Source organism: Phytophthora sojae, assembly GCF_000149755.1.
Source record: "Phytophthora sojae unplaced genomic scaffold PHYSOscaffold_5, whole genome shotgun sequence".
Lineage (NCBI taxonomy): Eukaryota > Oomycota > Peronosporomycetes > Peronosporales > Peronosporaceae > Phytophthora > Phytophthora sojae.
In genome coordinates this window covers 5,134,238-5,160,211 of record NW_009258119.1, presented here as the reverse complement: position 1 = coordinate 5,160,211, position 25,974 = coordinate 5,134,238, and the positions used below count along the sequence as shown (strand labels likewise).

At 55.4% G+C, this 25,974-nt stretch overlaps 7 protein-coding genes across 7 annotated transcripts; 2 read left to right on the top strand and 5 right to left on the bottom strand.

The window, feature by feature from the left end:
* Positions 1-7,404: 7,404 nt before the first annotated feature.
* PHYSODRAFT_334177 (hypothetical protein) lies at positions 7,405-7,848 on the bottom strand (the record flags this gene model as incomplete). Its single annotated transcript, XM_009531437.1, has 1 exon — positions 7,405-7,848. One exon carries the CDS (start codon positions 7,846-7,848, stop codon positions 7,405-7,407), a length of 444 nt encoding a protein of 147 aa, XP_009529732.1.
* Positions 7,849-7,890: 42 nt separating this feature from the next.
* PHYSODRAFT_334176 (hypothetical protein) lies at positions 7,891-10,280 on the bottom strand (the record flags this gene model as incomplete). Its single annotated transcript, XM_009531436.1, has 2 exons — positions 7,891-9,189; positions 9,276-10,280. The coding sequence occupies 2 exons, from the start codon at positions 10,278-10,280 to the stop codon at positions 7,891-7,893; spliced, it is 2,304 nt and encodes a 767-aa protein (XP_009529731.1).
* A 2,542-nt stretch (positions 10,281-12,822) lies between these two features.
* PHYSODRAFT_505484 (hypothetical protein) lies at positions 12,823-13,185 on the bottom strand (the record flags this gene model as incomplete). The annotated part of the gene is made up of 1 exon (XM_009531435.1): positions 12,823-13,185. A coding segment is annotated over one exon (363 nt), but the record flags the coding sequence as incomplete, so codon positions are not given.
* Positions 13,186-14,525: 1,340 nt separating this feature from the next.
* PHYSODRAFT_262945 (hypothetical protein) lies at positions 14,526-15,773 on the top strand (the record flags this gene model as incomplete). Its single annotated transcript, XM_009531434.1, has 5 exons — positions 14,526-14,610; positions 14,824-14,843; positions 14,989-15,253; positions 15,280-15,458; positions 15,504-15,773. The coding sequence occupies 5 exons, from the start codon at positions 14,526-14,528 to the stop codon at positions 15,771-15,773; spliced, it is 819 nt and encodes a 272-aa protein (XP_009529729.1).
* Positions 15,774-19,308: 3,535 nt separating this feature from the next.
* On the top strand, positions 19,309-20,922 carry PHYSODRAFT_263101 (hypothetical protein; the record flags this gene model as incomplete). The annotated part of the gene is made up of 1 exon (XM_009531433.1): positions 19,309-20,922. One exon carries the CDS (start codon positions 19,309-19,311, stop codon positions 20,920-20,922), a length of 1,614 nt encoding a protein of 537 aa, XP_009529728.1.
* Positions 20,923-21,468: 546 nt separating this feature from the next.
* PHYSODRAFT_302357 (hypothetical protein) lies at positions 21,469-22,781 on the bottom strand (the record flags this gene model as incomplete). Its single annotated transcript, XM_009531432.1, has 2 exons — positions 21,469-21,826; positions 21,895-22,781. 2 exons carry the CDS (start codon positions 22,779-22,781, stop codon positions 21,469-21,471), a joined length of 1,245 nt encoding a protein of 414 aa, XP_009529727.1.
* Positions 22,782-23,464: 683 nt separating this feature from the next.
* Positions 23,465-25,006, bottom strand: PHYSODRAFT_263064 (hypothetical protein; the record flags this gene model as incomplete). Its single annotated transcript, XM_009531431.1, has 1 exon — positions 23,465-25,006. The coding sequence occupies one exon, from the start codon at positions 25,004-25,006 to the stop codon at positions 23,465-23,467; it is 1,542 nt and encodes a 513-aa protein (XP_009529726.1).
* Between the last annotated feature and the right edge of the window lie 968 nt (positions 25,007-25,974).

Sequence of the window (25,974 nt, the reverse complement as noted above, 5' to 3'; positions counted from 1 at the left end):
CCAAATCCCGAGAACCATCTGAATTTCACATGTCGTAGCGTAACTCTCCATAATACCCAGGACTTCATCTCGATTTCAATGTCTTCCCCAGAAATTCATCATTTTTCTGACTTGTTCTCTGGGTCATCCAACTTCGTTTACTGTCTCCATGTCCTTGTAAAGCTCGCCGCCTTCATCTTCCTTCTCACACACTGCCAAAGCCTCAGCAGTATCACCTTTTCCATAATCAAATCAAGTCAAATCACATTCACGTTTTCCGTCTCCAATATTCACACATTCCGTCGATTTTCCCCAGAGTTTCACAGTGTCACCCAGAGTTTCCCCTGAATATCACGTGTAACTCTGGGTCATTGTCACCCCAGAGTGCTAGAATCCTGGGTGATCATCTCCAGCCTGCATGGCCTGGAAACGGGCCCGCGCTCTTGCGCCTTGATTGAATTCGTAGAGCCGGGCACCACAGTTGAGCTTCGACACAGGCAGCCACTCGGTCTCATCATACCCCTTCCACTTCACAAGGTACTCACGAATTCGTCTCGCTGTCCGAGTCCGTTTAGTCCATCGCAAATCCAGGATTCGCTCAACTTCGTACTCATCGTTCGCAGCGTCGGGCTCCCAACTGTCTTCAGGCAACAGCGCCGCATCAAAGTCATCATCCCCGTCCACGTCGATCTCCACAGTGGGCCGCTTCGGGAATAGTGCTCTGGGTTTCAAACGGCTCACGTGTACCCAGGGATCTACGCGATATCCTGTGTTCTCGACCCTGAGTTTCACGCGGAAGTTGTCATGGATTTCCTGAATTCTGAAGGGGCCATGCCACATGTGAGCCAGTTTGCGGCTCAGCCCGGGCTGCACTTTGGGTATATACAGCCACACAACATCACCGGCTGCAAATCCTGCCTTCAGTCGTTCGGACGGCTCTCTCCACTTCCTGGTTTGTTCGGCAGGGCGCACGCGCTTGGCCTTCTGAAGCTCCTCAGCGCAAGCTTGTGCATAACTATAGTCACGCTGTAGCTTCCTGCGCCATTCGTACGCAGTGCGCTCCTGGATACTCGAGGGCCTGGGTCCTAACATTGCAGACACCGTGCCGTGTGCGTCCCAGCCGTGCACCAGAAAAACGGAGTGTCCAGGCGAGTGGCATCGAACGATGTATTCAGGGCAAACATCAGGCACTCAGCATGGTCGTCCCAGTCACTCTGGTCCGCCTCAGCAATGTACGCTCGAATGCTGCGCACGACAGTCTGCACCGAACGCTCCTGTTGTCCGTTCGCCAGGGGGCGATACGCTAGAGTGGCTCGCTGCTTGCTACCCAAAAGTTCACGGAAGCGCGTGAACACCTCACTCATGAACCTTGGGTCTTGGTCGTGCCTCAGCATCGAGCTCGCGCCGAATCTCCTGAAGACCTGCTCTTCGTACACTTCAGCGACATCTTGCGCCGTGGTGGAACTCATGGGTTTACACATGACGAATCCTGAGAACGCATCCTGAAAAAGCAGCAAGAACGTGTTCCCACGGTCCGACTTAGGCAAGTGTGTCGCGAAATCCATAGACACAACTTCAAAAGGGCGCCTCGGTTCGATGTTCCCAGGGGAAGGCCCTGGATTCTGAGGGCGCCCCTTGCCGCTGGCGCAATCCACACACTCTTTGACGAAAACTTCCACATCAGCGTACATGCCGTGCCAGTAGAACTCAGAGCGCAGCTTCTCGTACGTCTTCGTGATCCCCTGGTGCCCACCCTGAAAATCTTCGTGAGCGTAATGCAGGATATCCGGTCGCAGAGCTTTCGGCACCACGAGTCTGAGTTCGTCAACCATGTCTCGGGGTCGATCTCTGGTAGCCCGACTCAAGCGGTACAGGACTTCTCTGGAATCCAACACGAAATCATCAGCGACCTTCGCGAGTTTCCTGGCTTGAGCGTGCGACAGCTTCGTCGTGTCTCCTTTCAGGAAATCCTTGAGTTGCAGCAGGTGATCATCTTTGCCCTGGTGCACTTTGATGCGTCGCCAACGTTCCGCCTGGTACTCCAGAGGTCCCATGGGTTCGCTTTGGGCTTCGATCTCCTGAGTTCGCGCCCGAGTCATTACTGCAAACACTTTGGCCGCCACAGGCAACGGAGCGCACTCAGGTCCAGGGATACCCAGAGTTTCGACACCCTGAGAATCACTCCCCTGAATTCCAACGTTCAATAACACCTTTGGTCTTACCAACTTCTCATGAATCTTGGACACCAACTGCAGATATGTTCGTTCGTCAGCATCCTCCACCTTCCAGGATTCACCAAGCGCGAGGGTCTTAGACGTCAGGTAGTCTGCGGCCTGGTTAAACTCTCGCTTGACATGCACCAGCCGCACAGACTTGAACTTCGTCTTCAGCACTTCATACTCGGCCAGCTTCCTCTGGAGATTTGGCTGATTGCAGTTGATGAGACCCTGGGCTTGCTGGATGGCAATCCTGGAGTCCCCAACTACAACGATGTCCTGAATTCCACGCTCAATCGCCAGAGTGAGGCCCTTCAGAAGTCCATGATACTCAGCGTCGTTCACAGTCACGTCCTCCAGGGTGAATCCCTGGGCATCCAGGATTTCCCACCCGGGAACATGCCATAGGATGCAGCCGCAGCTCCCCTGTCGCGTGGAAGTCTTAGCGGCGCCATCGAAACTCAGAATACACCCCTCGTAGTCCGTTTCCAGCATTTCCATACTGATAGGCACTGGAGGTTTAACGCGCCCCTTAGCTGGGATCAGGTTTTCAGCGATCTCATCCAAGTGTTCTCTGGGGGTAATACCCGCACCCAGAATTGCAGCCAAGCCGTCTTCATCCCGTTGAACTCTGCGTATCTCCAGGTTCCAGTGGGACAACTTCAGACCCCACTTCACCGTTCGACCGTCTGCCGACTGCGAGGTCAGCAACCACTTCAACACAGAATATCGCGTGTAGACGACGATCTTAGGGCTGCCTTCAACCACAGTGCGAAACACCTCCAGGACTCTCAGGAGAGCAATCACCTCCTTTTCCGCAATGTGATACGGCAGCTCAGCGTCATTCAAGACGCGACCTGTGAATCGAACCGGGTGCACAATCCCGTCGTACTCCTGGCCCAACACAGCGGATGCTGCCCACGGGTTCGCGTGGGGAATAATCACGAAGGGCCTTGAACGATCTGGATGTCTGAGCAACGGAGTCGAAACGATCTTGCGCTTCAGGATTTCAAAGGCTTCCTGGGCTCTCGACAGGTCTCTCCTGGATTTCACTTGTTCCTCAGTCAGCTCGTACAGAACGGCCGCGATCACGGGTAGATCTTCAATGAACTTGTTGTAGTAATTCAGACTCCCCATGAAACTCTGGACGCCTTTCAGTGTCGTCGGGAACTGCAAGTTTTGGACCCCCTTCGCGATTTTAGGGGTCGCTCGGATGCCCTCAGCACTAATCTCGTGAGAGAGGTACGGAATGGACAACTTCCCGAATTCGCTGTTGGGAAGACTCACAGAGACATTTCAGTAACGTAGTCGGAAGAGCAGCGCGTTCAGATCCTGGCACAGCTGCTCCCAAGTGGGCGCACCGTGGGCGATGTCGTCGATATACGAGCTTCGACCCAGGACAGGGCCCATCTGAGAGGGAGCCGGGATGTTACGCTGAAAAACAGTCATCTCATCCGTCAACACTGAAAGTCGCGGTGCATTTTCACCTGAAACTCTGGGTTCCCCAGAGTTCAACCCCAAAAAGTCCAAGACATCTTGGTCGACCTCAGCTTCTTCCTCAGGGGAAAGCCGCCGAAATCCCCACAGACAGTTATTGAGAACTGCCTGGTAGATCAGCGGCGTGTTCTTGAGGCCAAACGGCATCCTGACCCACTGGTAGTGCCCATAGGGACAGACGAACGCAGAGATCAACTTGGCTCTCTCGGTCATCTTGATAGCCCAGAAACCACTCGCCATGTCTAAGCTCATAAATCACATCGCCGACTCAAAGCCAATCAAAAGATCATCAATAAACGCCAGCGGATAGTGTGAGAGCTTGATGAAGCCATTCACCACGCGGTAGTCGATGCACATCCGGATGTCGACGCCATTCTTCTTGAGGACGATCACGATCGGAGATGCCCAGGGGGACGTAGAAGTCTCGATCAGCCCGTTCTCCAGAAGCTTCTTCAGAAGTTCATACACCTTAGTCCACAGGTGTGGTGCAATGGACCTTGGACGCTGGGCAACAGGTTTAGCGTCGCCTACATCCAGGTTACAAACCACTCCACGGGCAGGTGGGGGAGCTGCATTGCCGTCTCCCAAGAAGATCTTCCGATGATATTCCAGAATTCGCCTCACTTGGTCTTCCATCTCGGGCGTCGTTTTCCCAGGGATGCCTCCTCGATCTTGCACTCAGGGGTCAAGTCACGCATCTCAGGAAGCATAACCAACTGGTCACGCAACTGAGAGAGCAACTCACTTCCTTCACGTATGTAGACCGCAGGCTCGTAGTCGAGGTCCTCTGTCGAAAGCCGCATGCAGCGCTCATATTCCTGCTTCAGCTTCTCCAACGGAGTTCCCGGCATCCCTGAGATCGGGATATCCCAGTAAAGTCTTCAACAGCACCCTGAGAATCGTCGTCATTCACATCGAATCCCAGAGAATCACCTTCGTCGCACCACTGACCCTGAGAATCACTGCCAACTTCAACCTGTAAACTCAGGGTTTCAGCGCCCGTATCACCTTCAGGACTCATGCCCTCTGAGGTTCCGACAGTCTGCGAGGCAACATCGGTCACCGCCTCCTTCAGAACGTCACCCTAGTCACTCGTATCAACAGCAACGTGTCGGAGTTCAGGAGGGTCTTCAGGAGGCACTCCTTCAGTCTGAGTTGCAGCGTCTTCAGCGAAGCGCACGCGACGAGGCTTCGGTTTCCTGAGAATCGAGGCAAGCAGTGCCATGTCGGGGCCCTTTGCAGGTCGCGGCAGAATCTTCGTAGGCCACTGATACTCTGGGGTCTCGACACAGGATGGCTCAAGCGCAGCCAGGCGTTCCGCCCGAAGTCTGCCCTCACGCGACTGAACACTCTCCAGAATAAGCGTCTGCCACTCCCGATACGCAAACGAACCAGGGCGCACAAAGCGTCCGGCACGTGGGAAGAAGCCGTACTCCACAATTCGGGCGACTGGCGTTCTGTTGTGAATCCAGACGTCCTTGTCCGAGATGTTGACCACCTTCACGGCGACCGGCCAGGATCTCGCAGCGTAAATCAGGTGCGTTACCCAGCGGTCACCTCGTCCTGCCCACACAACCTCACGCTGTGGGTTCGTCAGTCCATACGAAATCTTCACCACGTTGGATTCCCCAGGGGCCAGATACCAACTACCTGTGGTTTCCACGGGCATGTCGACACCCAGGCGATCCTCTGGAGTCCATCCACACATCATGATCGCCTCTTCATCCGGAAATGTCACGAGACCTTCGCGAACACTGATCCTCACTCCAGCTGCAAACATGAAACTCATACCCAGAAGAACTTCGATCCCTTCGCCGATGTTAGCAATCCAGACATCCAGGAGATATATCACCCTCGAACCGAGAGTAATCTTCACCGGAGCACTGGCACCGATGTACGTCGGAACGCCTCCCATGCCAGACACCTTGGTTTGCTTGTGCGACTTGAGTGTGAGTCCGAGCTTACGCGCTAAGTCGAAGCTCACAATATTCACAGTCGCACCGGTATCCAGGAGAACTCTCGTCCGCTTGTACTCCACAATTTCTTCAGAGTTCACCGACCTAGAGTTCGCTTGTTCAGGATGCTGATTTTCAGGGGAAGTCATGAAATCCTGAGTCAGAGTAGTCATGCATTGTTGGTTATCTTGGGTTCATGTTCTCAGCTCCGGGCCAACATACATAACTCTGAGGCCTTCTTCAGCCCGGCGCGTACTGGGTCCCCACCCAGCGGGCTTATTAGTTTGACGGCCTCTCAGAGTTTGCTTCGCCATCCAGGAGTTTATCCAGGATTTGACTCGGCATGTCCTTCAGTGCACCTTGGCGGGTGAGTTTCTTCACAGCTTCCAGTGTCTTCCAGTCTTCACACGGTTTCCCGAGATGCAGTTTGCCACAGTTCTCGCACGGTTGCGCGCGACACAAGTGAGTCGGATGACCCACTTCCAGGCAGCGATCACACTTCACGTCTTTCCAGCAGTTTTCCTCTGGGTGCCCCCCCTTGCCGCACTTCTCGCAGAACTTGTCCCAATTCGGTTTTCGCGGCGAGGGGAACGGAATCCAGATTTCGCGTTCGGTCCTGGTTGGGCGTTCGGTGGACGCCATCCCATGTTATCCATCACGCGATAGACCTCGTTCGTCAGCGTCTGAGTCCACTCGGCACCCTTCATACTCGCCAGACTCCCAGCGCTAGGTGTAGAAGCTTCTTCTCCCGAGATCTCACGAGTTGACCCTGAATTCGCGCTCGCACTTCGGGCTGAAGCTCTGGGTTCGTCCGTGATTTCCTGGAAACGCGCGTGAATTTCAGGGTCTTCGTCCGACTCAGAGTCAGAGACATCGCCCCTAGTCACATACGCACGTCCTTGTCGCTTCGGCTTGAAACGTCCCTGAGGAATGTTGTCGGCACGAAAGTCACGAACTCTGGGTGGCGGAGCATCATGGTCGCTGCGGCTCCAGACATCTTCGTCCTGTTCCAGAGCGTACTCTAGATCAGCGATACTCCAGAATCTCTGGCCCTGCAGCGACGTCTTGAGGCGCGTGTCCCTGAGTTTCGTGATGAACCTCCGGATATGTTTCTCCAGGCGCTTCGAAGACTTGCGAAAGTCAATGTCAGCCATCCCAGCGGCGGAATTCAGACGATGAAAGAAATCCAGGGCGCTCTCTGAATTCTTCATCTCCATCGTGAAGTAACGTTCAGAGTACGACGAGCGCGCTGTGCAGTACTTCTTCCTGAATGCAGACGCCAACTCCTTCCAGTCACGCTGAGTGTGTTTGGGCAACTGGTTGAACCAGTCACGCGCAGCTCCCGAGAGTTTCAACTTGAGTTCCTGAATTCGCATCTTCGTAGACCAACCTAGACCAACCTCCCTGAGCCGCCATGTTCGCAAAACGCTCCCACCAATGCACGCGTTCCCTGAGTGACGCCTTAGTATCGAACTCACCCAGAGTATACTCACCCAGAGTATTCGAGTTGATGTACGGTCTGAACGTCAGGAGCGTAGTGCCAGCTTGAGCCGTAGAGGCCGTCGTCAGGTTAACCCCAGAGTTCCCGTCCGAACTGTCATCCGAACTCTCAGAGGACGAGTCATCATCACTGGAATCGGAGCTTGGGTCTGAGTCCGAGGGTGGATTGACATCCTGACGCTTCTTCTTCCTTCTTCTTCTACCGGTGTTTCTTGGGTGCAGAGCGCTTGGAGTCTGCTTTAGAGTCCTGCGAGGCCTTAGAGGTCGCTGTTCTCCTGGGATCCGACGTCTTCCCGAGAGACACAGGCTCGAGCTTGACACTCTGCGTCACCTTGGTCTCCGTAGCGCCATGTCCCCGCTTGACGCGCGCGATTCTGCGCGAGGGTCGCTCTCAGCTGGGAGGCGGCGACTTCGGGCGTGTTCTTCGGATCAGCTGTCTCCCGTCTCTGGCCTGTGACACTTGCGTTTCCGTTGATTACGCCACTGGATTCTTGGGGTCGGGTTGCAACTTCAGGGTTCTGAGCCACTGACGACCTCACATTTGTTGCCAAATCAGGGGTGACGGTTGCGCGACGCGCTTGAACTTGGGCCAATGTTGCACGAAGGTCGCGCACTTGGCCGGCGTGGAAGCGCTGGATATTCTCGGAAGACTCCCGCTCTCGCTCTTTCTCCGCATCAAGTTCTTGGACCTTCTGCTCCATGGTTGACATTTGTTCCTTCCAACCGGCGTAGGTCTCGGAAACCTAGCGCGCGCGCTCCGAGTCGGCTTCGGCTTCGTGCTGTTGCCAGCGCTCGGCGTAGGCGGCATCCAGGCGCTCACGCTCAAGACGTACAGCTTCCGTGATACTCTGGGTCATCCCCTGAGTTTCAGTGGAACTCTGGGTCTGACGATCCTCCACGTCCTGCGCCCGCCGTTCCGCTTCTCCTCGGGCGATCTCAGCGTGGACCAAGCGATCCGTAAATTCCTGGATCTGGCGACGCGCGTCCAGGTCACGCTGTTCCCTGAGGCGCTCGCGCTCCAAGGCATCCAGGCGTTCTCTGGCGAGAAACTCGCGTTGCTCCTGTTCCATGCGGGCCTGCCACTCCTGCTGTTGTCGCAAGACGTTCAGCTCGATTTGGGCGGGCCCAGACCTCGCGGACACGGACGAAACTGATCCAAGATTCCTGGATCCACTCGAGCGGCTCGACGCAGATGATTTTCTGGATTTTGTCGAGCGTCGAGAGCGCACCTCGCTCTTAGATCTCTGGTGTTGACTCCGCTCATCGGCGCTGACATCCCTTGGACCACCAAATCCAGCAATCGGGGCAGAAACCCTGAGTTTCGGCTCGGAAGTCGTGGCTGAAATCCTGGAGAGACCGGCCTTCCTGGGTGCGATCTCTGGGTCAGAGTGCACCGACGATGCCATCTCAACGTCATCTTGGTCGACTGACACAATACGCGACGGGATGACTGTCCGGGTGACCTGAAATCCAAGACCACCGCCAGCTGCAAAGCCACCGGCACTCTGGGCCACAAGCGCTAGAGCTCCAACTCGTTGTCCAAGCGACATCATCGACGAAGACGAAGAGCTACCATAAGACGTTTGAACGCCCGAGGCAGTACTCTCATCCGAAGCGCGCGAGGTACCGATGACACTTGGCACCGCGCCTGGGGTAGCGTCCTTGGCTTCCGCCTCCAGAGAATCACGTCCATTGGACATGGAATTCAGGGGAGTGGAATTCTGAAGCGATGCACCAGTCGAAGACTTGTACGCTGGAAGAGAGGACAGCGACGGTGTAGACAGCGCGGATGGCGTTGACGGGACTTGTGGCCGAGGCGGTCCATGCTGAGTACGCTTGGATCGTGGCTCACCATCACTCGACCCTCGTGGGCTCCGTGAAATCCTGAGTCCAGTGACTCTGAATCTCAGGACAAACTGTCGGCCCAGTAGATCCGCATCGTAGTCCGTCATCAATAGATCACCGTCTCCATCTTCCTTGTGGTAGTCCAATCTTGGTGCTTGCTCTTGGGCGCTTGGTGCGGCGTGATCTTCAGAGTTTACCTTGAAAGGCACACCAGCTATCACCAATCTCCACTCGACCAGTTCCACAGCGATAAAATTCTGGGTTCCTCCATGACAGAACGCACCAGACTTTCTGGAATCCTGGAAGCACGCGTCGAAGACCAGCCAGGGATCAAATTGACAAACTCAAATCCGGCTTCGAAGAACAGAGTCTGCAGAATGGCGACGCACTCGCGGGTGGTCATGATACTCTGGGGAATCGTAGTCGCCATGCGATCCTGAGCAGTTCCGACACCCCACCGGGCGAGGTGAAACTCAGAGATCCAGGCTTCATCTTGATTCTCCAGAGACAAACGCCACTTGAGGTAGTTTCCCGTTGCGTACGCGGCCGCGAAGTACGAGTTGGCATCTGGTTTCGGAGTCGGCCACTCATAAACGACACTTGGCGGCGTCACCTTCCCAGGATTCACCTCTTCCCAGCGTCGAACTTCACGTCGAACGTACAGCACCATGCTCCCGGCGTCCAACGCCGCTGCTCCCGATTCCGGAGCAGGCGCAGCAACTTCCCGGATGTCGCTTTCAGGCGTTTTCCTGGGTGCCGCTTGCGAACTTGGCGCTGAAACTCTGGGTTCAGGTGGTGCGAACCCAGAATTCACCTTGGAACTCTGAGTCTTCGCCTTCTCCTTCGCTCGCACGGGCTCCGACTTCACTTCCACAACAGACTCATCCGAAGATGAGACCAAGTCAATCACCTCCGGGGGCTCAACTGCATTGGCGCCTCCCTCAGACGCCTGAGCACCACCCTCGCGGGTGTGCTCCTCTGGGACTTCAGGAATCCGCGACCCAGAATTCACCTCCGTCAAACCTTGGAGCCCAGGGGAAACTTCTTCCTCCTGAGTTTGCGATCCAGCAGCAGGCTGACCTTGGACTGCAGACGCCTCGACGTCCCCACCTTGTACTGCCTCGCTCTCGCGAGCAGCCTTCTTCGCCTTCCGAGCGTCGCGGACGACTGTTTCCAGGTCCTTGTGCTCCTCAGGCTCCATATCTTGAACACGACGCGACTGGCGTGACGCCTCACCGCGTCCTCCGTCACCGCGTCCACTCTTCTTCGCCCCTCGCCCTCCAGGCATCTTGGTAGCTTGAAGTTGACGGGCACTCAGCACTTCTTCAACACTTGATTCCGGTGAAATCCTCGACAATCGAATCCGGGCACGCGCACCAGCTGAGGCGAGGCCGATGAAACCTTTATCGCCCAGGGGGGTTCGTATAGCGCAGCCCAAGACTGTTCCCCAGGGGTAGACCCAGAGAATCGACTTGAGAGTCAACAGCAAGAAGATAGACCCCAGAGATTCGCAGCCGCAAAGCTTTAAACCCTGAGAATCACACTCCTTGGTTGGCGTGGGTACCTTGTGTAATCCCTGTCGGCTCGTTTGTCTTCGACGGAACGGCACTCCACCGGTTGAAAATGTAGCCTCGAAGAAGTGCGGGAGCGCACGTCTACTTCAGAACGCACCTCCACACAAAAGGCAAACCCAGAGAATCAGATCCCCTGAAACCCAGAATATCACGAATTCAGGGTCCAGGATTTCAGTCAACTCTGGGACTTGGAACTCAGAAGACACCTTACCCAAACGCCCTCCTAGCTCGATAAAACCAACAAATACAGAGTATACAAACACTACAACTAGCCGTCACTTATTCTTTTGGACCCTTGGACGGTGGGTCACACACACACTAGGCTCACTCGAGTCTGCAATTCAGGGGCCTAGCTCCCCTGAGACTCACACAAACGCGCACCACCTCCAATAAAGGAGGAAAATACAATCACTATCAGTTACCTTCCCTTCACACAAGCAGTCAATACAAAATCCTGGAGGCGACTACCTAGCACCCCAGAATACCCTCTGGAGTAATATGAAATGGGCTACCACGAGCACAGCAAGTGACCCAACTAGGATATGGAATAGATGGATCACCCCAGGAAGCTCAAGGCCGTCGCTGATCCCCACCTAACTGGACTTGAGTTTGATGGAGCCCACACAGACGGCTGTCCTTCGCCGTTGATGTGCCCTTAGCGTCCCGCGGTCGTAGTCTCGGGTCCTCCGGATTTCTGTCGGCAGGCTTGGCCGAAGTCACTTGCGCAGTACAGGGTAAAAGGAACTCTGTTTGGTTTTTATCAGCTACTTCTCTCTCTCTCTTCTTCGGGCAAATATCTTCTGTTCACTATGTTTGGGGTCAAAATGTCTTGTCTTGAGTATACCTTGGGATCAGCGGTCCAAACTTGCGATCGGCTTGCGAATCCATTGTCGCACGGCGCCGAAAGTGCCAATAGTGGGTCCTTAGACTTGGTTTAGTATGGTGCAGGACTCCCTCTCGACTCCTCGAAAGTATCCAGTCTTTGCATCCACAACGGTTCTTCAAGGTCACGCATCACTTTGATTGCAGACTGACTGCGAACTGACTCGAATCCCTGAGAATCAGGTGACACTCAGGGTCATCTTCTGAAATCCTGGGAACTCTGAGGAATCTTGGGGAACTGTAGGGATTCTTGGGTGTTGGCTCGGGAAACACTTAAGTTCAGTATAGAGTCTGGATTTATGGTCCAAACCCAGAGAATCATCTTTGGAACTCTGGGTCACCTGTACTCAGGGAGGTGAACTCTGGGTCATCGTGCGGCACTCTGGGTTTCCGTGCAGCACTCTGGGTAACAAGTCTGCTACATTGCAGGCCTGCGTGCATCTCCACAAAGCCACACTTTTAGCGGGTTTAGCGGCCTCCTGCGCATGATCACGGTGGTAGTGGGTTGATTCTCAGGGTAATTTGATCCTCTGGGGCACTCTGAGCCACAGCAAGATGAGGTGTACTCTGGGATACATTCTCCAGAGACACTTTCCGCCAGACTTTAGGTACTCATCGTAAGGGAAGCCCACGGCTGGACTGAGTGTTCTCTGAAATTCTGGGCGTGCACTCCCAGGATTCACACTTCCAGCCAGTTGGGCCCATCTGCGGTCAGACGCTGGATTCATCCCGAGAAATCATTTCTCTCCCACAGTCGCCATCCATGTCACACGGGTACAGCCGCGCCGTATCCAAGTCATCCACCAATCAGCATCCATACAAACTCCAGGTCACAGAGGTGACGGCACGTCGTCGGCAATTTTCTGGGGACCGCCTCGTGTCACGATACCCAAGTGTCGACTCTGCCATGCCCAAGAAGAGCGCAGGTTTAGCACGCATCTCCAATTTGTTTGCTTGCTTCTCCTTCGGGACATGGTAGTAGGCCGCGCACTCACACACCTTCACGTTCTTCATGTCTGGTTTGCGATCATTCAACTTCTCATACGGCGTCATGTCCGTCAGAGCCTTGGTTGCACTCATGTTGTCGATGTGCACGACGTAGTTCAGGATCTCACCCCAAAGACATACAGGCAAATTGGCGGCTTCTCGAATAGCACGGACCTTACTCAGCAGCTTTCCATTGAGCTGCTCCACCAAACAGTTCTCCTCTGGGGTATACGCGTTGGTGGTGAAGGGCTTGACACCATGCTCACAAAAGAACGTAGCCAGTCGGTGGTTCAAAAACTCTCGTCCTTGATCACAGGAAAACATCTTCACGGGATAGTCGTTCTCAAGTTGAAGAATCAACGTCATCTCATTGTCGGCAGCTTCACTCTTCTTGTTGAGCAAATAGACCCATTTGTAGCGGGAGGCCTCGTCCTGGATCAGCTGGAAGTACTTGGTCCTCCCCCGCGTCTGAATGCCAACGTAGCAGACATCGGACATGAGGCGCGCACCGCACTCAGTAGCACGCTTGCCGACTTGACGCTTGAACGCCACCCTCTTCGCCTTTGCTTCCTCGCACGCCATGCACTTGAGTGCTGTCTTCTTGAAGTCGTCCATGGTAAGTCCGTTCATGCCCTCAGCCAAACCGTCTAACTCCATCTTCTTCATGGCCGCTTCATTCAGATGCGCAAGTTTTAGGTGCCACTTCATCACGATATTGTCCTCGAGGGTCTCCACCGAGCGAACAACCATCATAGAAGCTGTCAGTACGGGGATTGCCTTCATCCAATAGAAGCCGCCTCCTTTCTTCTTAAACTCGAGACGAACTCCACCCTTGTCGAAGTACTTACACCGCAAGCGCTCATTGTCCGTGTCAGAGTATGAAGGCTTCCAGCTCTTCTGTTCAAGCAGCCTCTGACTGACCAAATTGACTGTCCCTCCAGGTGCATACCGAACTGCATGAACTTGCCAGGCTGCACTTCCAAACGGACCAGACCCGAGTACTCGTTCGTGTCCACACCTCCCTGCCAATCGAGAGTCACAAGTGGATCCTTGACCATTCGCACGAACGAGCCTCCATGCACGTAGGCATGAGCTCCTGCCCCGCTATCCAGCAACCAGTCATGGGCCGAGGCTGCCGTTGGTACCTCAGCCTGGTTCTTGACCATGCGGATCGGCACCGGCGGGTTATTAGAGTCTCCAAACTCGCCCGTCCACACCAACCGCATTGGAGCCGCGTTCTTGCTGCCATTACCGTCATCGTTCAGCTCCCCAGGCTCATTACCCTTCTTCTTCTACAGTGCCTTCCATCCAAAACACTCAGCTCGCAAGTGCCCCTTCTTCTTGCAAAAGAAACACTTTCGGGTCTCCTGGTCACCGCTCACCTTCTTGTTCTTTCCTTTCTTGAACTTCTTTTTCAGGTTCTCAGCAACAGGACGTTGAGCCACCAGCTTCGTAGCCTTCACGACTTCCTCTTTGGCAGCTTCGGTAGGACACGCTTTGTCCGTCTCAGCTTCACCAAGCAAGACATTCCTCACAGTAGCCAGATCTGGCGCAGCACCACCATTGTTGCGATCGAACATGCGAACTACATTGCGATGTGAAACTACGACGCCTTGCAAGATCACCTTCACCATTTCCTCATAGGTGACAACTTCATTCATGTTCTCGAGCCGGCGTCGCATATCGTCGAGTCGATCAAGGTACTTCTTCATGTCTTCACCGGGCGTGTACTTCGCCACATACAGGTCACGACGCAGGCGAGTGTCGCTGGCATAAGCTCATTTCGTCTTATCCTGCTCGAAAGAGGTCCACATTTCACGAGCTGCAACCATCTTACACACCTTCTTGGAGTCCTTCGGCAGCATACCAAATAGCAGTGCATAGCGAGCAAATTGTTTCTTCTCCACCCAGTGCGGGTCATTCACATTAGCCACAGCGTTTCCACCAACTACATCCCAACACTCGTGTTGCAACAGATATACCTCGATCTGAGCGTGGTAGAGGTCGAAGCCTCCATCTTCGGTGTACTTCGGTGGCTTCGAGCCACATGCGCGTCTCGTCCTCGCTCCACCGTTTGCCGCTTGCTGTTGATGCTGCTGACCCACTTGCTGCGGCTGACCAGCTGGCTGCTGCTGGCTAGCCTGGCCACCCGGAGGTGGAGTCTCAACCATCGTCGTAGACGCCGACTGCACTCGCCTTCACTGCTCCGATCACTGCACACCACGTCCAGAAGAAGATGCCCGAACAACACGTCTTGGGCTCATAACCTACGAGAGACTAGTACTTGGCCCTCCCCGGCGTCTGAATGCCAACGTAGCAGACATCGGACATGAGGCGCGCACCGCACTCAGTAGCACGCTTGCCGAAACACCCCCTTTCGGTACTCAGTGACTACTGCGGCTTACCTTGTAAGCGAAGGAGGACCAACGGTGGCCGCAATCCAATCTCAGAAAGCTCCGCAGAGACTTTCCAGGATTCCTTCATAGTCACAACCACTCACAACTAGAGCTCTTCTTATTCATTAGCATCTAACTGGTACCAACGGCCTATCAGCCACCAAACTTGTTTGTCCTGCCGTTGAAGTCTCGTAACAACGAGCTGCTGTTGCTCGCGCCCGACGACTCACTACTCCAGCAAGAGCGCGACCAGGACCAGGAGCAGCACAGCGAAGACGACGATAAGGAGCAGCTGCAGGCCCGCCAGCGCGAGGACATGGATATGAACTCGCGCACACCCATCGCCTTTGAGGCGGATCTGCTGGCGGAGCGCACGCTCTTCCTCGTTACACGCAGCTCGAGCTACGCGGCGCTGATCGCCGGTAAGCGCCACATGTTCTGGATTCAGGTGCAGGGGGCTTCAACAGGTCGCCGCGCGGACCCGTCAACGTGGGCGAGGGACTGCCGGCGGGCAGCATCCTACGTGTTCACGTGCAGCGTAGCGGTGGTCGTTACAGGATTGTGGACCGCGTGAGCTTCAGATTCGGCAGCTCGGGGTACAGCAGCGACAACTCGGACGAGCTGCGGGTCGTGGCGTTCCCACTGTTCCAGTCTGTGAATTAGTTCATGAAGAGGGGGAGCTGCCACCATCGCCGACTTCGGGAGGGCGAGGAGCAACGCAGACTGACGAAGCACACGCCGCTCGGCGCCGAGAAGTACGAGCTCGGATCCACGCACACCTTCGACAATCTGGCGCTGGGCAGCAAGGCGGACGACTACAGTGGTGTCGTGAACACCATGAAGGGAAACCCATGCGAGGACCCCGTCACACCGCTTATACTGGGCACGGCGCCGCCGCTGTTGCACGTCTGCCACTCGTACGAGGCCGACGACTCAAGTTGATGTTTTACAAGCAGTTGGCAGTTTGTTTTGGTTCCAAAGACGCAGGATTTCGATGAAGACCTGAAGCAGTAATTACTCGTTGAAAGCTTCAATGGAGAGCAACTGGACAGTGTTTCAACTCAATGCCGAAAGCACTCAATTTGAAGTCATAACAGATTTTATGGTTAGCAGTAGTCAATATAACATATGTCAGCAAGTGACGAAGTCGAGGTTTTGCTAGAAAATGGCGAATACCTAAAGCTGGGGAAACCTTCGCTGGAGCCTGAGGGTGCACGCTAGAGCGATTGAGCACGTAACTGTGGGTATGTGCTACTATCCATCAATCAATGAGTAATCTTTCTTGAATGCGTAACAACACCCACCTGCAGAACGCAACCACTTCTATTGTCAGTAGCTCTGCATGTACGTGCTGGTCCGGCTTGGGGCGGTGCAGTAGGCCGCGCGTTCAGGCAGCAGACGATGACAGCATTGGCACAGAGGGTGAGATGCCGTTGCTAACCACGAGCAAGCATGCGACAAGAGTTCGGAATGTTATTTCAATGCTGTCTGAGCATCCCGACCTTGACGAAAAGTTCCTACAGGACCTCCGCAAGCTGCAGACACGGGTGCAGGAGCAAATACGTCGCGAGAAAGAGAAGAAGACCACGCAAACTTCGATTAAAAGCTTCTTTGTAGCTTGCTAGACTCTTATCAGATTGGTCCAATCTTGTATCGGATACTTCTCCGGTCCGGAAAAGAATTAACAGCTAGGTTTTTTCATAAAAAACCTCGAAACAATCGATTTATGATTGGTGATTTGTATGGAAAAAAACTCAAACATGATTGGCTGTTTATCAGGCGTTGGAAGATTCGATTGGTTATGACGACATAAGACCTCTTTCAGCTTTCTAAAGAGTATTTTTACGTTCAAATCTGATCATTTTTGATAACGCTGCGAATTTAAACCTAGCACACCTAAAATTCGACCATTTAAACTGGCCGATACAGACCGCAATGGCGGGAAAACGCATTTAAAAAAAACAATCAGTGCGATACAGCAGACAAAGGGCTTTACGCCAAGGCCAATTACAGCTCTGTTGGCGTAGTAGAACGTGAATTATGGTCGATTATATGAACTGTAAATTCTTTTCCGGACCGGAGAAGTATCGCATTTGGCAGTTATCAGATTTACTCCATACCAGGGTTTGGTAGTAGTCAGCAGAGTAGTAGCTATAGTAGTGATATTACCACTACTACTATAGCACTGGGTCAGGGCGTCATAGTAGTGATATTGCTATAGTAGCGAGATAAATCACTAGTAGTATCAGTAGTAGTGATAATATCCGAACTTCAACCCACGTCAGATCTTCGTAAAATTGGTGGTTCTCAGCCCCCGCGCTTTGCGCTCCCTCGTTCATTTCTCGAAACTCGGGCGGGGGAACAAGCAGTTAAAGCGCGCTAGGAGTGCTGTCCTTCGTGGAAGGAAGCAAAGTCTTCATCGTGCAGTACCGTTCGAGTAGTCCGTCGACTTCTCAAAACGGTACAGCTGCCAGCACACATTATCTTACTTGGCTAATACTTCTACCAACAGGTTCTGCAGCCGCTCGCGCCCCAGCAAGCTCATTAAAACTGACAGCGACGCGGGAGCTCAAGAACCTTGGGATTGCCGGAGGAGCAGAGTCACTATAGATAACAGCATCTCCGACCGCATCATCCATGGTGTGGAAGCTCGCCGAACTACAAGGAGCAGGTATGTATGCATATTTTCTGCTGTGTGAACCGGGAGACGTGCTCATTCTCGTGCTGACTTCAGGGATACAAATGCAATTTTCGTGTGGTGATCCTGATGCGTGTTTGACTTGCTGTTGTGCTCAAAGCTGCTGAATCTCATTGTATAGGTTGTGAATTTATGAGACTTACTTATATGGTGATGTCCTTTGTCGGCGTTACTTGTCAGCTGCTAAACTTGCTCAAGTTTAGCTGGGGCGTGGTTGTTCAACAGCGTTCCTAGAACGTGTGTTCCGGCTGGTTACTTCAAAAATTACAAATATCGAGTAGGCAGACCATTTACAATGCGGCACAGACGTCTTTTACTCGCGCGCAGGATAGCCGCCGATAGTGGGAATTGCAGTACTATAGTAGTGCTATAGTAGTGCTATTAGTAGTGGTATCTACTTTTGACATTCTTCGAATACTAATAGTAGTGTTAATGTTATCGGCTCTGAGTAGAATATTAGTAGTAGTATCACTGCTCCATACATTTGTCTTAACTACCAAGTCGGTGGATTGACTTCGTATCCGATATAGCAATATATCCGATTTGTCAGGTATCCGTTAGTAGCAGGATTGTCTGCAAGTAATACTCGAAAACACGTGCTCGAGTTTAGAACAATACAGATTTAGAATTAAGGTCGGACCTCTCGTAGAGACAGCAGGTCCTACAATCTGGGAAGCACCGATTAAGGGTTGGGTGATGCCTCGAGGCCGGTAAGTGCAACATGGTAAACGAGGGTCGGAGAAGCGCTACGATAAACCAACGCAGCGCCTCACCGAAGCAGTCATGCTTGCCTAACTACTACTGCCGGCTCCATCCCACTACAGGCAAAGTCGCAGCGTGACGAAGAGCGTTTCCTACGACGGAAACTCCGCCGACGTGATGGTCGAGTTGCAGTTTTCGCTTTCTCGGCATGTCTCATGCGAGCATTTACAACACCGTGGCGGGCTGGAATTCCAAATGTGTTCCTAGTAGGAACTTGACTTGACTGCAAAGCCGGCGGCGGTGCTCGCGGGCAGACCCATGGCCAGCGAGCCAGATGCACCCGCAAAGACAGGTCGATCGACAAGATTTGCGCACCAGCAACTTTGACGGACAGAACGCTTTCGACGCCTGCCGAAGTGCTTCTATCCACCAGCGAGGATAGTGCGCGGCAAGTTGTGAGCGCGTCCAGCAGGACGCCTACACCTCGACAAGATGATTGTTCGTTAAACAAGGGCTTGCGTTGGGATTCATCACCGCAAGTCATGTACGGCAGGAAATCGTGAGGCTGGTGCAAATCAACCTTTTGCCTGACAAAAGTCTCTGTTCCAGTTGAGACGGAGGCACCGACCAACACGAAAGTCGGGCTTAATCGAAAATCTCCTCCACTCAACGAAGTGATCTACGGCTGTAGGTATGCACGACACTTCCGCAAACTAGCGAGCGTGTCCACCACCATCAACAACAGCAACAACTCAACCACGCAGCAACGTAGTCATTCTGTCGTCAACCACTGCGGCCGGCCACCACGACGCAAAAAGTTGCCCTTTTCGTCGATTTAGAATCTGTACACGCGGATTTAGTATCTGGAACGCCTGATGTTCTCCCCATCCGCTCCTCCAATCACAGACGCTGCCTCAGTTTCCGTTCAGAAGGCCTCCGAAAAGCGCGAAGCACGCCGCCCGGAGCACTCCGTTTAGTTCGTGAGAACCAGCACCAGCACCGCGCGGAGCCTCAAGTCAAGCCAAGCCCTCGTACACACTCACGCACACACGCCTAGACACACGTTAAGCCGCGACGATGCCGTTAGGAGAGAAGCTGGGCCGCCCCTTTGAGATGCTGTCGCTCATCGGCCGCAAACGCAAGGACGAGCCCGACAGCAGCCACCACCGCATGAGCGGCGCCGACGCGCGCGCGTACGCGAACGCCACGGGCGCCGCCACCTCCGGGTACACGCACAGCCACAGCAGCCACAGCCACCACGCCAGCAGCAGTAGCAGTAGCAGCAGCTTCTACCCCGCCGTCAAGTACGAGCGCATCACGCCGGCCGCGCAGCCGGCGCCCGTCGTGCAGTATGAGCGCCTCACGCCCGGCTCCGCCGCCGCGCCTGCGGCGCCCTCCGTCACGCTCCCGTCGCCTCTGGACTACGAGGCCGCGGCGCGCGAGGCCGCTTTCCCCAGTCCGGACCTGGTGCCGTCCGCCGCAGTGGCCTCCAGCTCCTTCCGCTCCGCTCCGTCCCCGGCGCTATCGTCGCTGCCGTCCCCCGGCATGCTGACGCCGCTGACCCCCGCGGTGGGAGTCACGCCCACCCCGGTAGGACGCAGTCCGGTGGTCGACACGATCCGTCCGTTGCGTCCGCCGCGCAGCGCCCAGGCTCAGACTCAGGCCCTACCTCAGGGGCAGAACTTACTGAGCCCGGCTCAGCCTCCCGTCGGCCCCGCGGCCGCGCCCTCCGCGCCCTTTTCGTCCGTGATGGAGGAGTGGATGAGCCAGCTCCGGACGCCGACGCCCGACGTGGCGCTCTTGCCGTCGCCCTACGACTTTAACAAGGACACCCCGACGCCCATGGACACCAACAGCATGGACATGCGGCGGCTGCAGGACGCGCTGCTGCCCACCCCGCCGCCGGACGTCCACGACCAACGCCAACACCCCAAGAACTCGGCGTACGTGACAACACGTGGGCCTCGCCCGCTGCTCGAGGACATCGCGTCCTTGTGCCGTGATTTGAACTCGCAGGATCTTTCGGCCGCTAATAAGGGAATGCTGCCGTCGTCTAGTGGACAGATGGAAACCAAGTACACGACGCTGCCGGCAAGGCCGCTGCGTGCTCGGGAGGAAAGCATCAGCAGCGCCTACTCGGACGACGGAGACAGTCAAGCCAAGGTGCTCGCGGCGGCTGCAGCTCTCAGCAGTGTGTCGTCCATGGGAGTCGCCAGTACGCCGACGGCTGGATCAGGAACCAAGGGCAAGCGACGGAAGATGTGCACGGCTGAAGGCTGCCAGAACTTGTCGCGCTCGCGAGGACTGTGCAAGGCGCACGGAGGAGGCCGCCGCTGCAGTGTTGAGGGCTGCTCGCGCGCTAGCCAGAGCGGCAGTCTGTGCATTACCCACGGAGGAGGCAAGCGCTGCACTGTCGATGGCTGTGTGAAGGCGGCGCAGTCGCGCGGTATGTGCAAGGCTCACGGTGGAGGTGTTCGCTGCCGTGTGGAAGGATGCTCCAAGAGCTCGCAGGGCGACGGCTTCTGCCGCTCGCACGGCGGTGGTCGTCGCTGTGGCCACCCCAGTGGCTGCTCCAAGTGGGCGCAGCGCAACGGCATGTGCATGGCGCACAGCGAAGGTAAGTACGGCAACAGCTACCGTGGTCGGCAGCACCGGATGGAGCAGCAGGAAGCCGTGGTCCAGCAGACCTGAGTGTGAGCGCGAGGGCAAAGCGCACACTGTTTACCACGATCGAGGAGCCAGGAGGTTTTTGCCAGCGAATCGACTGGGGCGCATGAGCCAGCAGTACCAAACGAGGAGATTGATGAAGGCAGCGAGGTCTCCCCTCGCACTATTGAGGGAGCAAGCATCAAGCCCACGAATGAAGTGGGCGGTCTGCTTGATTAACTGTTGGTAGTCCGGCAAATGACCGACGAGACGTAGCGTCGCATTGTTCACTTGTATACATTACTCTTTAAAGTTCTGTCTGTTTCGGTTGGAAACACGAGTGCGACCACGAGGTCTGTCGGAGCCAAGATGCATGCCAACGCTGATGAGTCTGGTCTACTTCAACTTGACGCTGGGCCTTGATCACCGGAAAAGCTGCACCACCTGATTAAAATTTTAATCGCGGAACGTCAGGTACTGGACATGTAGATGAATGCTTGCGCCCGACTCAGGGGGATCAGGTACACGCTTATATTATCTTTATCTGTAGAGGAAGGGGTTCAACACAGCCACCAATACGTTACGAGCCCTTTAGTGATCTTCGTAGTAAGCTACGCGCGCATCAAGCGCAGCGCCAGCGAGCCAAGTCGATGGGCGGCGAAGACCGCGTTTGGGACTGCGAACGTGGTTGTAGCTGTCGACGCGAGCGCTTACACGCGAATAATCCGGTTTCTCGTCGTCGATCAGGTGCACGGGGCACGCTGCTCGAGTGCCGATTTTGTCCAGCGTCTCGAGGGAAATGAAGGAGTTGCGCTTGAGCTGGCCCTTCGGGGGCGGCATGCCTGGGTCGGCTTCCTCGCGGTCACAAAGATCGTCTTCCCACCTCTCGGGAAAAGCAACGTGCTTGATACACACGCTCAGCGGTCTTGTGCCTAGCTTCATGTCGCTCCTGTATGCAGCAAAACATAGCACTGTTAGAGCAAGTTTCAGGATTGGAGGAAGGCTAGGTAGACGTACACTCGGTGATAGGCGTCCGTGAGGATCGTCGGCCGCACGAACTTCTGCTTGATCTTCATCCGTGATGAGATGGTGCCCATACTCTTCTTGCGCTGCACCTCGGGTGTATTCTTGAGAGCCGTACGCCCCGCAAGGCCACCGCCGCGCAGTAAATTCTTCACCGTCGCGAACGTGACGGATCCTCGCGATCGACCCATTGGATCTTGGCGCAGCACGCACGACTTCTTCTTGCTTGAGCGTCTCCGCTGCGTCGTGCCAGCTCGCGATGCCCGGAGCTCACTAAATTCATCACCGCTGTCTGGTCCTTCCGATTCTCCACCGGTAGATGCTGCATTACCTCGAAACCACAATGGATTGGATCCAAGTGGCCGGTCTTGTGGAGAGCTGGCCGGGTCGTTAGCAGTACCGGATTCATTCGCCAGCCCGAAACGGTTTAGAGAATACAAGAGCTTGTGTAGCTCGGAATCTGTAACGAGCGGGTTCATCGACTGCTGTTGATCTCGAACTGAAGGAACCGTCGACGCATCCGATTCATAGCTGGACTGCCGCTTCAAAATGCCTCGAGGGACAGATGCAGGGGCTGCGAAGGATACTGTGCGACCTGGAGCGTATTGGGGTGATACTGGAGCTGACTGCGACGACTTGAATGGAGAAAAGCCTCCGTGTTGGTCTCGATATCCGTAGGTGCCTGACGGGTCGTCCAGAGGTAGTTCACCTCCCTTGATGAAGGACGCTCGCTGCGGTGACCGTGAGCTGTCCGACTTCAGCTTCGATGGCGACGTAGACCGCTGTTGGAGAAGGAACGGGTTTTCTTGAGACTCGTCAAACAGGTCCGTGCTCATAATTGCCAGCACATTGACGCTACCGACGGATCCACAGTACGCCATCACGCCTGTAGTTGTAGCGGATAAAAGTTGATGCTGCCCCCTTCGCGACGTGTACGCCGACCACAAGTGTGGCTCCCGCTTCCCTCCAGTCAACTACACGTGCGTCTGCTGTTGTCCGAAGCGCTCTTTTTGTTGTGCTGGAGCATGTTACCAGACTTCCTAAAACACCCAACCTTCTTCAGAGCAAGAGTCTCGGAGGCCTCGTGGCCGTCCTCGCGTCGAAGGTTCCTCCTCCGAGTCTAACCGCTTCGCGGGTACATTTCAACCAGAACGACGGGAATAAGGTCCCAAGCCTCCAGTTCCCTAAACCGCAGCTATATTTGTTTGCTATCATTCCTCGACTTCGTTGTAGTGTATGACGAAGAATGCCAGCCGGAAGGCTATCCAATGCTCTTGAACATTGAAGCCTCTATTGCAGTTGACGTCGGACTATTAGCGCTTTTCGTTCGCGCAGAAGGCTGTGCATGCACTTTGAAAGAAAAGCGAAGACGTTCGACACCAACGAAGTCATAGAGTTCATTATTGCATAAATACTCACGACAAACTACTCAAGGCCTCCTACTGATCCACTCTCACTGCTATCACACGCAATTAACTAAAGCTGGCTTGGCGGCGCACATTTTCATCGTGCGCCGCAGCCGTCGTGCTTTTCTTCAATCGGAAAGCAGATCCAGAAGCACTTCTTAGGCCCGTGACTGCTGCTGGTAGGTCTTCGCCTGGGACAGCATCTCCTGCAGGAGGAACCGCTGGTGCGCGATCGAGTCCTCCACAGCCTCGACAGTAGGCACCGGCTGGCCATTCGCGCTGACCAGCGTCGGCGGCATACTCCGGTTGGAGCGCGTCATCTCCGTGGTGTCCACAGTGACAATCTCCTCATCCAGTGAGCCATAACGGGGTGCGTCGCTGCTGCGGCGGTCCATGCTGATGGAGTTGGAGCTGCTGAAGCTCGTCTCGCTGGCGGTGCTCGAGACGCTGCAGTTGTTGCGGCTGGCCTTGGCGTCCTCTAGAAGCTTCATATCGACGCGCATCCTAGGAACCACCAGAGCTCCGCCCTTGCCGTGCATCGAGGACGTCGTTGATACCGAGGTCTCCGAGTCGCGGCGACTGCGACTGCGATCGGAGGACGAGGATGTAATGAAGGAGGCCGAGCCGTACTCGGACATCGGGATGGCTTCGCTCTGGCTCGACACCATGAGGATGCACTTGGTGCAGAACTTGGTCGTCTCGCCCACGGTCCGCGTCACGATGCAGGACTTGCACGCCACCTCGCCGCAGCTGCGGCAGTTGATCTTCTTGGACAGCATGCTGAACTTGCTCATACACACCTGGCAGTTCTTGCGCGACGAGTGCGGCACGAACTGCCAGTCGCTGATCATGGGCAGCCTGGCCAGCAACCGCTCCTGCACAATGATCGGCAGCTTGCTCAGCATCGTCGCCACGTTACCCAGGAAGGAGCTCACGAGCCACCCGGGCAGGTTTTCGGGGTGTCGTACCACTCCGTCCATGATGAGCTCCGTGTGGCTGGCCTCCTGCGTCGGCCTCAGGAGGACAACTTCCGTTAAGTCAAGACGCGCCAGACCGTGGGACTCCTTGAGCGAGACGCACTCCTTGCGGTCCACCGAGTGCTTGATCATGAAACCGACGGGGATCCCGTCCGCGTCCGAGGTCACGCCCGTGTACTCGAGGAAGCACATGTCCCGCTGGTAGATGGGGCTGTTGTTGCTCAGGTTGATGGCCTCCCAGCGGATGGAAATGTGCTCCTGCATGTTCTCGGCGCTGCGCTCCTTGAGCACGCACAGCGTCTGCGCGTCCAGGCTGTCGTGGTACAGCATCTCGCGGCGCTCGACCACCTGCGCCGTCGAGTCGGCATACATGATGCCCATGAGGTCGTTGAGCGACGCGCGCACCGTGCCCTGCAGACGGTAGTGCAGGTCCCTGCCGTTGTCCCCGAACTTGGTACAGCGCTTGAATCCGGCGTGCGAGCCGAGCTGCTTCCACGTGCGGAGGCTGGCGTTGCCCGCCTGTCGGTCCTCCCCTGCCTTGTTCAACGCGTCATCCAGCAGACTCTTGGCTGTGGCCACGTACTTGTGCATGTCGTCCCGGGTCATGCGCACGCGGCCGAAGTGGCCTCGTCGGAGAGGCAGCTGCTGCTTGGGCGCCTCGTTGCGCCTCGCGATCGCGTGCGCGTCCGCGCGGCTCAAGTTGGGGGCCATCATCGTGTTCATTGTGTCGCTGGCTGCACCGCACACACTCCGCGCGCGGCTAGCAAGACTCCGTTCGACTGACAAACGAGCTGTCTCGATTCGGGCCGAAAACGCAAACTGAAGGGCTCCCCTCGGGGCGGGGCGGCGGTGCACAAAGTCGGTCAAGCGCACTGGCGCACGGAACCAAATGGAGCGAGAGAGCGCAGAGACCACGCGAGATTTGCAGCGGCTCGCATCTGCCGGGTTATCGCGTTCAGGCGGTACAGAGCGCAGGGTGACAAATCCGCGAAGACTTGGTGCCGAGCCTCCAGCTGGCGACCTAGATCGACCGGAGACTTGAAGCGAGCACTGTTTCTCTACCAGCAACGACTTGTTGCCAACGCGAGTGATCCCTCGGACAAGCAAACGCTTGGCGACAAGCTCCGCCCTCGACGCCATCATTGAGCGCGCAGGAGGACATGGTTCGTCTTGGAAAAGGCTGGGCTCACGTTGCACGTCCCAATTCGGTGCGCGGTCACTACAGTGCAGTGTTGTATCGATGCAAACTCTGTTATGCCGCAAAGCGTGCTGAGTACAACACCCGCTGTCCCGCGCACACACAACGCGGCGGTACATGTATCCGATCGATAGATGTACCGAAATCGTTTGACGCGCTACGTTGGACGCGAGTCAGTGGAAATGCTTGCCCGTTGAATGGCCCACTCCGGAGGACAATACCAATGCTGCGTAGTGTACGCAAGAATTACCCGCCCGCAAGTGGTGGTATCATAGTGCACCGTACCCGACATTGGGAACTGCATCTTGCGGGAGTGACCTCATTAGTTCCCGCACTAATCCTGGTGGTGCCTTTCAGCGCTTTCGGTCCGGCCCCGAAGATGCGGACTCGAGACTCGGACGAGCAGCATAAATGCACAGAACGAAGGCGGAAAGCAACACGCCGGACATGCGTCAGCGGCAGTCATCTTCGTGAGAACGTACAGCGCTGGCTC